This window comes from Stigmatopora nigra, chromosome 19, assembly GCF_051989575.1.
Source record: "Stigmatopora nigra isolate UIUO_SnigA chromosome 19, RoL_Snig_1.1, whole genome shotgun sequence".
NCBI classification, from domain to species: domain Eukaryota; kingdom Metazoa; phylum Chordata; class Actinopteri; order Syngnathiformes; family Syngnathidae; genus Stigmatopora; species Stigmatopora nigra.
Genome location: NC_135526.1, coordinates 2,949,119 through 2,960,444, shown reverse-complemented (window position 1 = coordinate 2,960,444; position 11,326 = coordinate 2,949,119). Strand labels below are relative to the sequence as shown.

General features: G+C 40.0%; 1 protein-coding gene, 2 long non-coding RNA genes and 1 other non-coding gene across 8 annotated transcripts; 2 read left to right on the top strand and 2 right to left on the bottom strand.

Moving 5' to 3' along the window:
• The first annotated feature begins 223 nt into the window (after positions 1 to 223).
• Positions 224 to 2,251, top strand: LOC144212830 (uncharacterized). The gene is made up of 3 exons (XR_013329827.1): positions 224 to 364; positions 1,207 to 1,294; positions 1,366 to 2,251. It is a non-coding gene; the product is annotated as an uncharacterized LOC144212830 (long non-coding RNA).
• Positions 2,252 to 2,292: 41 nt separating this feature from the next.
• LOC144213100 (uncharacterized) lies at positions 2,293 to 9,006 on the bottom strand. 5 transcript variants are annotated; one of them, XR_013329883.1, is made up of 8 exons: positions 8,822 to 9,001; positions 5,471 to 5,800; positions 4,453 to 4,596; positions 4,188 to 4,273; positions 2,906 to 2,989; positions 2,758 to 2,841; positions 2,536 to 2,702; positions 2,293 to 2,481 (listed from the first exon to the last, which is right to left on the bottom strand). It is a non-coding gene; the product is annotated as an uncharacterized LOC144213100 (long non-coding RNA). The 5 variants fall into 5 exon arrangements; XR_013329884.1 differs by having other exon boundaries at positions 2,536 to 2,681; XR_013329885.1 differs by having other exon boundaries at positions 2,293 to 2,460; positions 2,536 to 2,841; positions 8,822 to 9,006.
• On the top strand, positions 7,579 to 10,509 carry vtnb (vitronectin b). Its single transcript, XM_077741356.1, has 8 exons — positions 7,579 to 7,753; positions 7,819 to 7,935; positions 8,314 to 8,553; positions 8,872 to 9,011; positions 9,076 to 9,232; positions 9,486 to 9,944; positions 10,018 to 10,161; positions 10,409 to 10,509. Exons 1-7 carry the CDS (start codon positions 7,681 to 7,683, stop codon positions 10,152 to 10,154), a joined length of 1,323 nt encoding a protein of 440 aa, XP_077597482.1. The 5' UTR covers positions 7,579 to 7,680; the 3' UTR covers positions 10,155 to 10,161; positions 10,409 to 10,509.
• Positions 10,510 to 10,888: 379 nt separating this feature from the next.
• Positions 10,889 to 10,962, bottom strand: trnat-agu (transfer RNA threonine (anticodon AGU)). The gene has a single exon. It is a non-coding gene; the product is annotated as a tRNA-Thr (tRNA).
• Positions 10,963 to 11,326: the final 364 nt, after the last annotated feature.

Here is an 11,326-nt window from a genome sequence, read left to right as displayed (position 1 = left end):
ATTGATGCTTTTCAGCTGTAGCTGCAGTAAAGGTTTTATAGCCATAAAATAATTATTAAGGGTTGCCTTGATTAAATTGTAGCAATACTGAGAGGGTACACATAAAATGCACTGAAAATACTGCATTGTTTTCATAATAACGTGTATTCGTCCAATACTACACATTATTATGACAACATTCTACTATGTGTGTGTCTATGTTTAATGGGCGTCACCCAGGTCAGAGTTCAAACGGCGGCCATTTACCTTCAAAATGGCTAATGAACCAGAAGCCACTTCGGCAGCGTCTGCAGAGCAGGTCAGAAGCGACGATTTACTGAAGAAACGCCTGCTAAACATCTTCCAGGACAATCCATCGCATTCGGTACGTTGTCATTTGGGGATTTCGAATACGCAGATCTCATCTTTAGATTACTTTTTGACGATGACGTGCTTCGTAGCGTGATGTAGCTCCACGTGGATGGACACCGCAAAATGTTTGCAAACAATTTGGCTACATTGCGCTACCTATAACTCGTTGTGTCTATAAAGATATCATTCCATTGTGCTTTTGAAGTCCTTTAAGAGCACCCGCTGCAAGGAAAAATCGAGAAGGTGGCCAAAACAGCCATAAAGGAGCAGCTTGTTGACGCGATTGCGAGCTGTTAGTTAGCAAAGTCAGTCGTTTTTCAAATAGTTTCTATTTTCTCTATCCGTGTAATAGTCAGCGTTAAGTATTCAAGGCATTGCTCAATTAGCTTGTTTTTCCCATTCTGATACATTCTAATTTTTAATTTAAAACTATCTGGCTTCGTGTTGATTTTTAATAGCATGAACTTGTATAGATAACTCACTAACACAAATGCCATCAGTGGAGATGTAAGAAATAAAAAGTACGTTTATAGAATATAGAATATACATTTGCCCTTCGCTTTCTTATAGCAAGACCTCTGGACTTGGATTGTTTCATTTTTAGTTTTAAATGTTTTTGACAAAACCGTCATTGACCAGAGTGCAGGGCTCATTTTTGACTCAAGTTTAAGCATATGATAGAAATAATTTAATCAGTGTTTTAGAAAAACCGAAGCAAAGATGACTTTTTGGGATATGTATTTAATATTTGAATGGATTTGAAATAATAGACTGAAAAACCAGGATGAAATGTGGGTCATTTGTGCATCAAAATGCTTCAATAAGCAATTTTATAACCACACTGGTGTTTTGTAGATGTTTCAAGCCAAGGAGACACTGGAGGAGGTGAAAGCTGTTCAAATTGATGAAGACCAAAGAAGTCGAAGCTTAAGTTGTGGATGAGGTAGGACCTGTTTCATGTTATTTATTATTTTCTTGTCATGTTTACTAAAGCTGCTCATTTTATGTTTTCAGCGTCCACCCGAGGCTGACACGTTTTCCTCTGACACCAACATCCATCCCCTCGCCGAGCAGAGGTTTCAACTGCATAACTGCAATTTTTGTGGAAAAAATAAAAGGCTTGAATTTAACACGTCAACTACTTAATTTACTTAAAAGAATGCACGTAACATGGGAAGTTCAAATTATTTATTAACAAGAAAACATTTTAAATCTTGATCACTTAGTCATCATATTGAAGTATTGATTGATGTGGAGTTTTTTTCTCTACCTGTAGACTTGAAAAAACTATTTTTTTCACTCAATTTTTAGTTTTATCTAATGGGATTTTATTTTCTAAAGGTTATTTCCTCAGTCCTTTCTGATTATTTTACCTAAATTTTTATTCCTACTTTCTGATTATATTTCCTTAATGTTTACCATGGCCAATTTTTTTTTTCTACATTTATTCCCCATTTCTTTCTGATTTTATTTCCTAGGTGCTTAATCCTGGACAAATTTTTTAAGTTTAATCCCCCAGTTCTTTTTTTCCACAGGTTCATTCTTTTATTTTCCAAGCATTTATTCCATCTAATTTTTTTTCTAAGTGTTTAATACCCCAGTCCTTTTTTCTAATTTTATCAAGTGTTTTATTTGTTTCCCTATTTTTTTTTCTAAGTGTTTATCCCACACTTTTTATTTTGTTTCTCCAGTTTTTTTTCTAAGTGTTTATCCCACACTTTTTATTTTATGTTTCCCCAGTTTTTTTTCTAAGTGTTTATTCGCCACCATTATTTTTCAAATTTATTTTCTAAGTGTTTTTTCTAACTTGTTTTCCCAGTTCATTTTTCTAAGTTATTTTTTTCTATTTTATTGCCAAAGTGTAAAATGTGTACCTATTAATAAAATGCTTTACCTTTAATTGTTACTTGCAATTTTTGTTAGATAAGACAAACACATGCATTCATTTAAAAGCTTTTATTTTGAAAAACTCTAGTAAAATGAAGTAATTCCTCCAGTCACCAGCAGGAAATCCAGGAAATAAAAGCTCCAGCTTTTATTTTGAAAAAGTTTGTAGATTGGTTCCCGTTGTTGGTCCAGCATCGTAAAAAATCGAATCTTCTCCACCCCCTGGTGGAGAAGATTCGAAAACTGAAAAGGGGGGTTAGTACACAGTTAGTTCAAAAAACAATGAGAAGGGCTCACCTTTTATTTTGAAAAGATGAAGTTGTTCTTCCTGTCACCAGCAGGAAATCCAGGAAATAAAAGCTCCAGCTTTTATTTTGAAAAAGTTTGTAGATTGGTTCCCGTTGTTGGTCCAGCATCGTAAAAAATCGAATCTTCTCCACCCCCTGGTGGAGAAGATTCGAAAACTGAAAAGGGGGGGTAGTACACAGTTAGTTAAAAAAAACAATGAGAAGGGCTCACCTTTTATTTTGAAAAACTTCATAAACTGGGGCTGTCTGAGGCTATCTGTTCATAGGCAGAAACCAGGTCCCCCCTGGTGGAATTCTGATAAACAAAAAAAGGGGTTGAGTACACAGAGTTAAATAAAAAACCATTGAGAAAGGCTCACCTTTTATTTTGAAAAACTTCATGGATTGGAGGCACCTGAGGCTATCTGTATATTAGCAGGAAACCTGGTCCTCCTTGGTAGATTCTGCAAAACAAAACAAAAAATGGGTTAAGTTAAACATTCACAAGTATGGTATTATCTGAATCAGGGAGATCTTTTATTTTGAAAAATGTCTGGCATAAAAAAATAAACATTCACAAGTAGGGTTTTACCTGACATGGGAAATATTTTATTTTGAACAAAAAATATTTTACCATGTTTAAATGAGTCAAAAATTACCCCTGAACTATGGTTGAATAAATGCCTCTTACATTTTGTCAAAACTACATTTTAAACTAAAAGGGGTTAGGGTCTTTTATTTTGAAAACATAAAACACTTGGGGCCGAGCTTTTCCGTCAATTTCCTATCTATTCGTTCTTAAAAAATAAATCCCAAAAACCTTCCGTTTTGCTCTTACACCAAGAAAAGAGGTTATTTTACCATATATTTTTAAACAAGTCCAAAATGACCCCTGCACTATGGTTGAGTAAATGCCTCACTTATATATTTTGTCAAAACCACATTTAAAACAGAAAGTTAAGGGGTTAGGGTTTTTTCTATTTTAAACACTTATAAAACACTTAGATCCTACTTCTGCCTCGAGTTTTTCAGTTAATCATTTCAAATCTATTTGTGCTTAAAAAATAAATATTCCAAAAAGCTTCAATTTTTTCTTCTTACGCCAAGAAAAAAAGTCATTTTACCATGTTTAAAAGTCAAAAATGACCCCTGCACTAATAAATGCCTCACATTTAAAACTAAAAGGTCAAAGCCCTGGGGTCTTTAAGGGGGTAAAAGTACATAATTTATTTAATCTATCAAATATCACTGCTTCAATTTTTGCGGATCCACTACATGGGAGATTATTTTTTTTTTAAGTTCAGAAAAATGTGAAAAGCCACATTGAAACTCACAAGCGGATGCTACTCCTTTACTTGCAATTAAAGTATTTTTTAAATTAACTACAATAGGGATGGCCCTAATTTGTGTTTTTTCCCTTTGTCACAAGGTTTACATTAACCGCGATAATCGAGAAATAACTGTTTATTCGTTACGCATCCACTAATGGCATTTGTGTGGGTGACTAATCCACAGGTTTTTGTTACTAAAAAAACAAAGTTAATTAGTGTTTTCATGCGATATTTGAAAAACGATCCAATTGCGCAAATCCTTGGAATACTGAAAGCTGACGGTGAAATATTAGATAGATGGAGAAAACGGAACCATTTCAAAATGACTCACTTGGTTATGGCGTCGACAAGCTGCTCCTTTCTGGTCGTTTTGGTCACATTCTTGATGTTTCCCAGCAGTCTGCGCTCGTTGAGGGGCTGAAACAAACAATGCAATGATTACTTTTGAAACAAAGAGCGATCGGTAACGCAATGTAGCCAATTTGTTTGCAAACAATTTGCAGTCATGGCTAGATCGCGCTAGCGGATCATGCTACCGTCAAAAATCACTCTTAAGATGAGAACTGGGGCTTCGAAATCCCCAAACGACAACATACTGAACGTGCTGCAACGTCCTTTGAGAAGTTTGTCGACCTTTCTTCGGCAAATCGTCAGGTCTCCGCAGTGCACGCTCGTGCAGTGTCATCCGCCATTTTGGGGTTTGACGTCGGCTATTTGAACCCTGACTTCCGCCACGCCTACTAAACATAGACACACACAAAGTAGAAATTGTTGTCATAGTAACATGCATTAGTCAGTGTGTGTATGGGGTTGGGGTCGTTTTTTTGGGGGGGGACTTTAATACTTGGAAAAATACATTGTTTTCATAATAACATGCATTAGTCAGTGAGTGGGGCGGATGCGTGCCTGTAAATACGTGTTGATTGGGCTTTCATACTTTAAAAAAGATACATTGTTTTCATCATAACGTGCATTAGTTAGTGAGGGAGCAGTAAATACTAAGGTAAAATTTAAGTCAGTGCATATTCTAATGACATTATGAAGATGTTTTATTCAAAGATATTTTTCCTTCGTTTTCTGAACCACTTTACCACTCGCGGGGGGTGCTGGAGCCTATCCCTGCTGACTTTGGACTTATGCACACACATACCCTTACCTAGGGGCAATTTTAGAGTGTCCAATCAGCCTACAATGCATCTTTTGGGGATGTGGCAGGAAAACGGAGTACTCGGAGACACAGGCCCAGGGACCATTCACAAATAAGCCCAAATCCCCCTTGACACTCAAAATAAAAAAGCTTTACATGGCATAAGACCTATCACACATGACCAATCTTTCTCAAACTGCTTTTCTTCTCACAACGTTCCAAAGCTTGCTTGAGTAAAAGGTCAAATAAACACAAAGACTGAAACGGTCTGGTCGTTTTTGTTCTTTTACATGACTAAAAAGACACGGAAAAACTGCACCCACTCACCTCCACCCAAATGACATCACTACATGATTGACACATACCAGCCAAATGTGTGTGTGTGAGACAGTTAAGATCCAATTGGTGTCGGTGAACTCATTGCAAACACACTATGATCTCACTTTGTGAGTCACGCATATACTTACGGTATATTTTCTAAAAACTCCTTGGCTGCCTTGGATGTCCATCACCGTCCGTCAATGGCACAGAAACATGATCATTCCTACAATAAACGAGGTGGAAATTGCACATGTACGTCCCGGTTTGGAATAACAATGAGGATGAAGAAAAGAGCAAACTTTCCCAAATGTCTCTTTTCATTTAGATCTGATTTAACGAGAGGGAAATCAAACGTCAAGGCTGTGTATGTGTGTGTGTATATCTGCAGCGTGGGGGTTAAGTTCCGTATAAAAGGGGGGTGTCGGCACGACAACAGATGCTCCGAGCAAGAAGAAGACACCTCACGCGACATCAGCCTGAAAATAGAAAAAAAGCACGTTGGTGGGATAATTAGACTAGTGTGTGTGTTTGTGTGTTTTTAGTGAATGAGTGCCTGTGTGTGTGAGATACTCATCTCGATAAAAATGCATGCATGTAATGCAGCATCAGCAAAAAGTAGGATTTATCTAACACACCTCACATCAAAACACACACTATAAAAAAGCACCAGTTGAACAAAGTCTCATAAAATACCCCCAATAGGCCCGACCCACCTGCGAAAGAACGATCGTATGATACCTAGACACAAAAAGAAAATGGCTTGGATTCAAAAAATAACTGACAATAGACCTCCCAGCCGTTGGACTGGGAAGGCTGGCAGTGGTTGTGTTTTCATGTGTTTGTTTTTGTGTGGGTACACACATGCACCTGCGCTTGTGTTGGAGTGTGTTTATGTTACGCGGAACAATAGTGAAAGTTCGTTTTTGGCCGAGTGTTGTTTTTGGAGGGATAGTGGACCGTTGTGCATCTAAAAGTAGCCGTGCACAAACACCAGCCGCGTTTTATAAAAAGAGCCCACAGTTGAATTGAATTCAGGCCACTTTCACTTCCCTATATCAGCACTCGCATAGTGAACGCCAAATTTGCAATTCCCGTGATGCTTTGCCAATCAAACAATTGCACTTTCAATACATCTTGAGGCCATGTCTGGTCAATGTGATCTGCAATATTTGAGGGATTACTGTATTCTCGTCCAGCCTCTCCCAGTTCAAACGGAGTGGACGTCTATACTGCCATCAACAGAATTAGGATAAACACGAGAGGTCTCCCGCAGCTGCGGCGCATTTCCTGTGTACAGTAGTCACTCGTACACATTTTGGATTTCCATCTGTTCAGGCATTTCCTGTGGGTTTTTCTCCTTGTATTTTCTTTTGCATCAACTAAATACTGAAATAAATAGTAGCTTACTTAATAACCGATTCATTTATTCTTTTAACTCTTCATAGAGCAAACAACTATTTTAGTTAGATACTAAAATACCTCTGTGAGGATATATATTCATTCATTTTCCATACTGTTTATCCTCACAAAGGGCATGGGGGTGCTGGAGCTTATCCCAGCCAACTATGGGGACCAGGCGGGCGACCCCAGGAATTGGTGGCCAGCCAATTGCAGAGCACAAGGAGACAAAGGACAATTTAGAGTGTTCAATCAGCTTTCCATGCAGATTTTGGGGATGTGTAAGGGAAATACCCAGAGAAAACCCACGCGACCCTGGTACACCCAAACTCCACACAGGAAGGTTCGAAAAATATAAAAATAAATTCAAAGGAAAAGAAAAACTTAATACTGTTGTTCAAGCTCCCAATAACACTTAGTAATATGCTTGTGCCCTTTGATTTGTATACATATACTAGTACTATTGTTATCTATTCTATAGACTGTACACAAGAGTTTTGTTGCCACCTAGTGGCGTTAATCGTACCTGTAAATGAATCTACCCCATTTAATTTTGCCAGGCCTGTAATATCAATGCAAATACACTTTATTCACGGCTAAATGCATCTGTCAGTCAAGTGAATGACTCCTTGGTAGACACGTCCAACTTATTGAAACCATTGACGGTGATAACCGTCCTTTGCTTTTGAACTAGGAGGTATTAGCAGCAATGATTTGGCCCTAATATGTTCATTCACACATGCTATTGCTTGAAACTGAATGTAAGCGCAGACTATGACCTTCTGTATGTTTGTGTTACAGATGGCACCCCCGAAAAAGCAAACATGACCTTTGCTATTTTCGAGGTCACGCTCGTCGTCCTAATCCACTGAACCAACGAGACAGCAAGACCTGCCTTTGGACTGGTCGCTCGAAACTAATTGTTTCACTTTTGGAATTTAACATAACAATAGCGGTTATGGAGACGCTGCACATCTCCATCATCGCCATGCTGATGATGACGACCATGGACTCCATTTCAGCGGCAGACGGTACGTCAACAGACACGTCAATGACATTACAGTGTCAATGACATGGATCTTTTCTTTTTGTGCAGAAACATGCTCCGGTCGCTGTAATTCCTTCGACGCACTGAGGAAATGTCAGTGTGATTCCATGTGTGTTTACTATGGAAGTTGCTGTCATGATTTTGACAAACAATGCCCCAAGAAAGGTCAGTGACCTCTAACTGGTTCCTACAAATGCATACTTTTCGTCAATTGCATTTTGAGCAAGACTGATTCTGCTTCAATTCCACATAGATGCCAGAAGATGGCAGTATGGCTCCTTTTTTAGAAGGAACAGTATACTATATTAAAGGTGTTTTTAAAAAATCGATTCTGCGATATATCGCAATATCACAATACCACTATTGGTTCCTGCACTTCCACTCCCATGCACTAGTATGCAGCATGTAGGTGTTGTAAGCAGGTTTGAACAAAATCTGGTTTTCACTATACAATGGGTCTCCACTAAAAACTGCAAATGTTATAATGGTTTCTTGGGAAAACTTGTGAAAATGCTCAAAATGGCTGACATATTCCCTCATCAGTCCGCGGTGACACTTTCGAGGAAGAAGAAGAACATCTGCCAACCACGACAGCGTCTCTGTTGGGCGTGTTGGCTCCGACTACAGAAGCGACTACAGTTCTAAGCATCACCACGGAGCCTCCAACCCAGACGGCGTTTGTGCCCATGGCACCCCCCGCGGACCGAGACGCGGCCAATTGCAGTGGGCGGCCATTTGACGCATTCTTACAACTGAAGAACGGATCAGTGTATGCCTTCAGAGGTATATCACCTTTTTGGGGGTTTTCATTCTTCCACATTAGCCAAATTTACAATGTCAAACAATCTAGTGGTCAATGTTGCAAATCTGCTGTGAAAGGGAGAATTACTGTGTAGTATCGATTTTACGAAGGCCCTTAAAAGTTCAGAGTTTAAAAGAATTCTGACCTAAAATACTATACTGATTTCATTTTTAACAAGTTCATCACCATAAATATTTTTTAAGAATGGATATGTCCAATCATTATTTTGGAAGAAATGAAAGAACTTACCAAGGACGCTTTTTCGCAGTAAGAGCTTTTTTTTGCCGGTCTCCACGCAGGCGAATATTTCTTTGAGTTGGACGACACATCGGTGCTTCCCGGTTACCCCAAACGAATCCAGGACGTGTGGGGCATGCCTGGCCCTGTGGACGCCGCCTTCACCCGCATTAACTGTCAGGGAAAGTCGTACATCTTTAAGGTGAAGGTCATAAAAGTCATCAATTCACTTACAAGAAAAGCATTTGAACTGCTGGTATACTCAGGGAAGAAAGTACTGGCGCTTTGACGGGGACGTCTTGGACGAGGGATATCCTCGGGACATTACGGAGGGCTTCGACGGCATTCCGAACGAACTGGACGCCGCTTTCGCCGTGCCGGCTGCCAACTACCTGCAAAAAGAGAAGGCCTACTTCTTCAAGGGTGAGCATGGATGCCAACAGACTGCTAGCTAAGCTAGCTCATGAATTAAATATGCTATCAAATACTACAGCAAGCAACTAGCAAAACTTCCAATCTAGACATGTGCATCCATTCTGGTTGTGATGTCACAACCAGAAATGCTGAAAGAAAAGATGCTATTGCTTTGTTTTGAGTAGAATCTAATGGTAACAATGGTCCATATTTGACTTTGGAATGTATTTTCTACATATAAAACTGCACTTTTTTCTCCTAGGTGACGTCTACCACGTGTACGAATTTGTCCTTCAGCCTTCTCATCAAGAGTGCGTCCAAATGAGTCGATCGTCGCCTTCGCTTTTGTTCTCTCGCTACACTAACCTCTTCTACGACCAAACGTTGGAGGACCTCTTCGCCGAGCTCTTCGGCGCAGCGGGTCAAACCTCGTCTCCGGGGCCGCACTTCATCGCCAAGAACTGGCCTGGCGTGACCCCCCCGGTGAACGCGGCCATGGTGGGGCGCGTCTCTGTGAGCGCAGTGCGTCCGCCATCCCCCAGGAAGCCCAGCTCCCGACGGAGGAGGCCCGCCAGGAAGAATCGCCACAGGCAAAGTCGGGATGCGCGGTTCGACGCTTGGATCGACTTGTTCCACGACGACGAAGCGTCGCCGGAGGTCGCCGTGGCGGCGCCCGTGCCAGTTGTCGCGCCAGTGCAATACGTTTACTTCTTCAAAGGAGGTGAGATAGAATGTGTGTTTGTTGAACTTGAACTTGTCCCCATGTTTACGTTACTACCCGTGTGCGTGCGCAGATCAGTACTACCGTGCGGACCTCCAAAGTAAGCGCGTTGTGGCAGCCTTTCCACCATACCCGCGCTCCATTGCCAAGTTCTGGTTGGGCTGCAAGCAAGTGGATGCGCCTGACACCACCAGAGCTGAGAAGAGATGAAAAAAAGGTGGAAATAGAAATTACTTTTACAATTTTTCTCACATGAATATCTGCCAACTCTCCCACTGACCAAGCTATTATAGCATTTACTTTACATTAGAGAGTAGACAGTCATTTAGTATTAGAAGAAAAGCAATATAATATTCTCAAAATGTTTTTTTTTTAATCGAATGGCATTGGCCACTACAACACAAAAATCGGCATCCAAACTACTGAATGGGTGCAACACTAATACTTGTGTTTATCTTTTTTAGGTACTAGACTGCAAAGAGTGATTGGCAAAGTGAGCGCCTCCTGTTGGAGGGGCATACATCATCTATACTGCAAAAATTTGGAATTAAAAGAAATGAAACAATCACTTGTTGGAGTGTGTTTTTTCTTTCTCACATGAAACAGGCTGCCGTTGACTGTGCAAGCCGTCCAATCCTTTGGCGATCATTCGCTGCAGGCCCATGGCAGGCAAAATTGATTTCCATTACAGTGCTGTGAATGGCAGACATAATTAATCTTATTAAATTACGTATATACTTTAATTTTTAGACATTTATGGCCACAAATGGTTCTTCTACTGGTTTTCTTTTCCTGTTGTATTTGTGAGGGAATTAATGGAATTGCATGCTGTCTCAGGGATTTCACTTTTACAAGTTGTACAATAGTCTTATTTATTTTCTTTTATAAATACGTACTAAGTGTGTATTGGTTATTTTAGAACAGTAAAAACAAAACTGCTCAAAAGGCACCGCTGGGATTCGAACCCAGGATCTCCTGTTTACTAGACAGGCGCTTTAACCAACTAAGCCACGGCGCCAGGTGCCAAGCAGTGTCACATGACTGGTTATGATGGTCAACACAACCAAACAAGAATAGCATGTTTTTCGATCTTAACACATTGCACATTGCAAATGTACATTTTAAATTCTAGTTTGTTTGCATGTTATTCCCGGGATCGCATGGGATTTCTCTGGGTACTCCAGTATTCTCCCAAATCCCCAAAACACGCATGCTAGGCAAGTTGAACACAATATGAGTGGGATTTATTTTCAGCCCCGCTTATCCTCACAAGGGTAAGGGGGTGCTGGAGCCTATTGATAAATAGTAATATAATTTGTATTAATGGTTGCTTGAGTTGAGATGAAACGTTGGAGCACATACGTGATATAAGGCTTTTGCAT

What these genes read in the sequence shown, in the direction of transcription:
- vtnb (XM_077741356.1), top strand. Translation starts at nt 7,681, where the DNA reads ATGGAGACGCTGCACATCTCCATCATCGCCATGCTGATGATGACGACC. An exon ending in GAAAGTCGTACATCTTTAAG is followed by an intron (nt 9,012 to 9,075) that starts GTGAAGGTCATA and finishes TGGTATACTCAG; the next exon opens with GGAAGAAAGTACTGGCGCTT. An exon ending in GAAGGCCTACTTCTTCAAGG is followed by an intron (nt 9,233 to 9,485) that starts GTGAGCATGGAT and finishes TTTTTCTCCTAG; the next exon opens with GTGACGTCTACCACGTGTAC.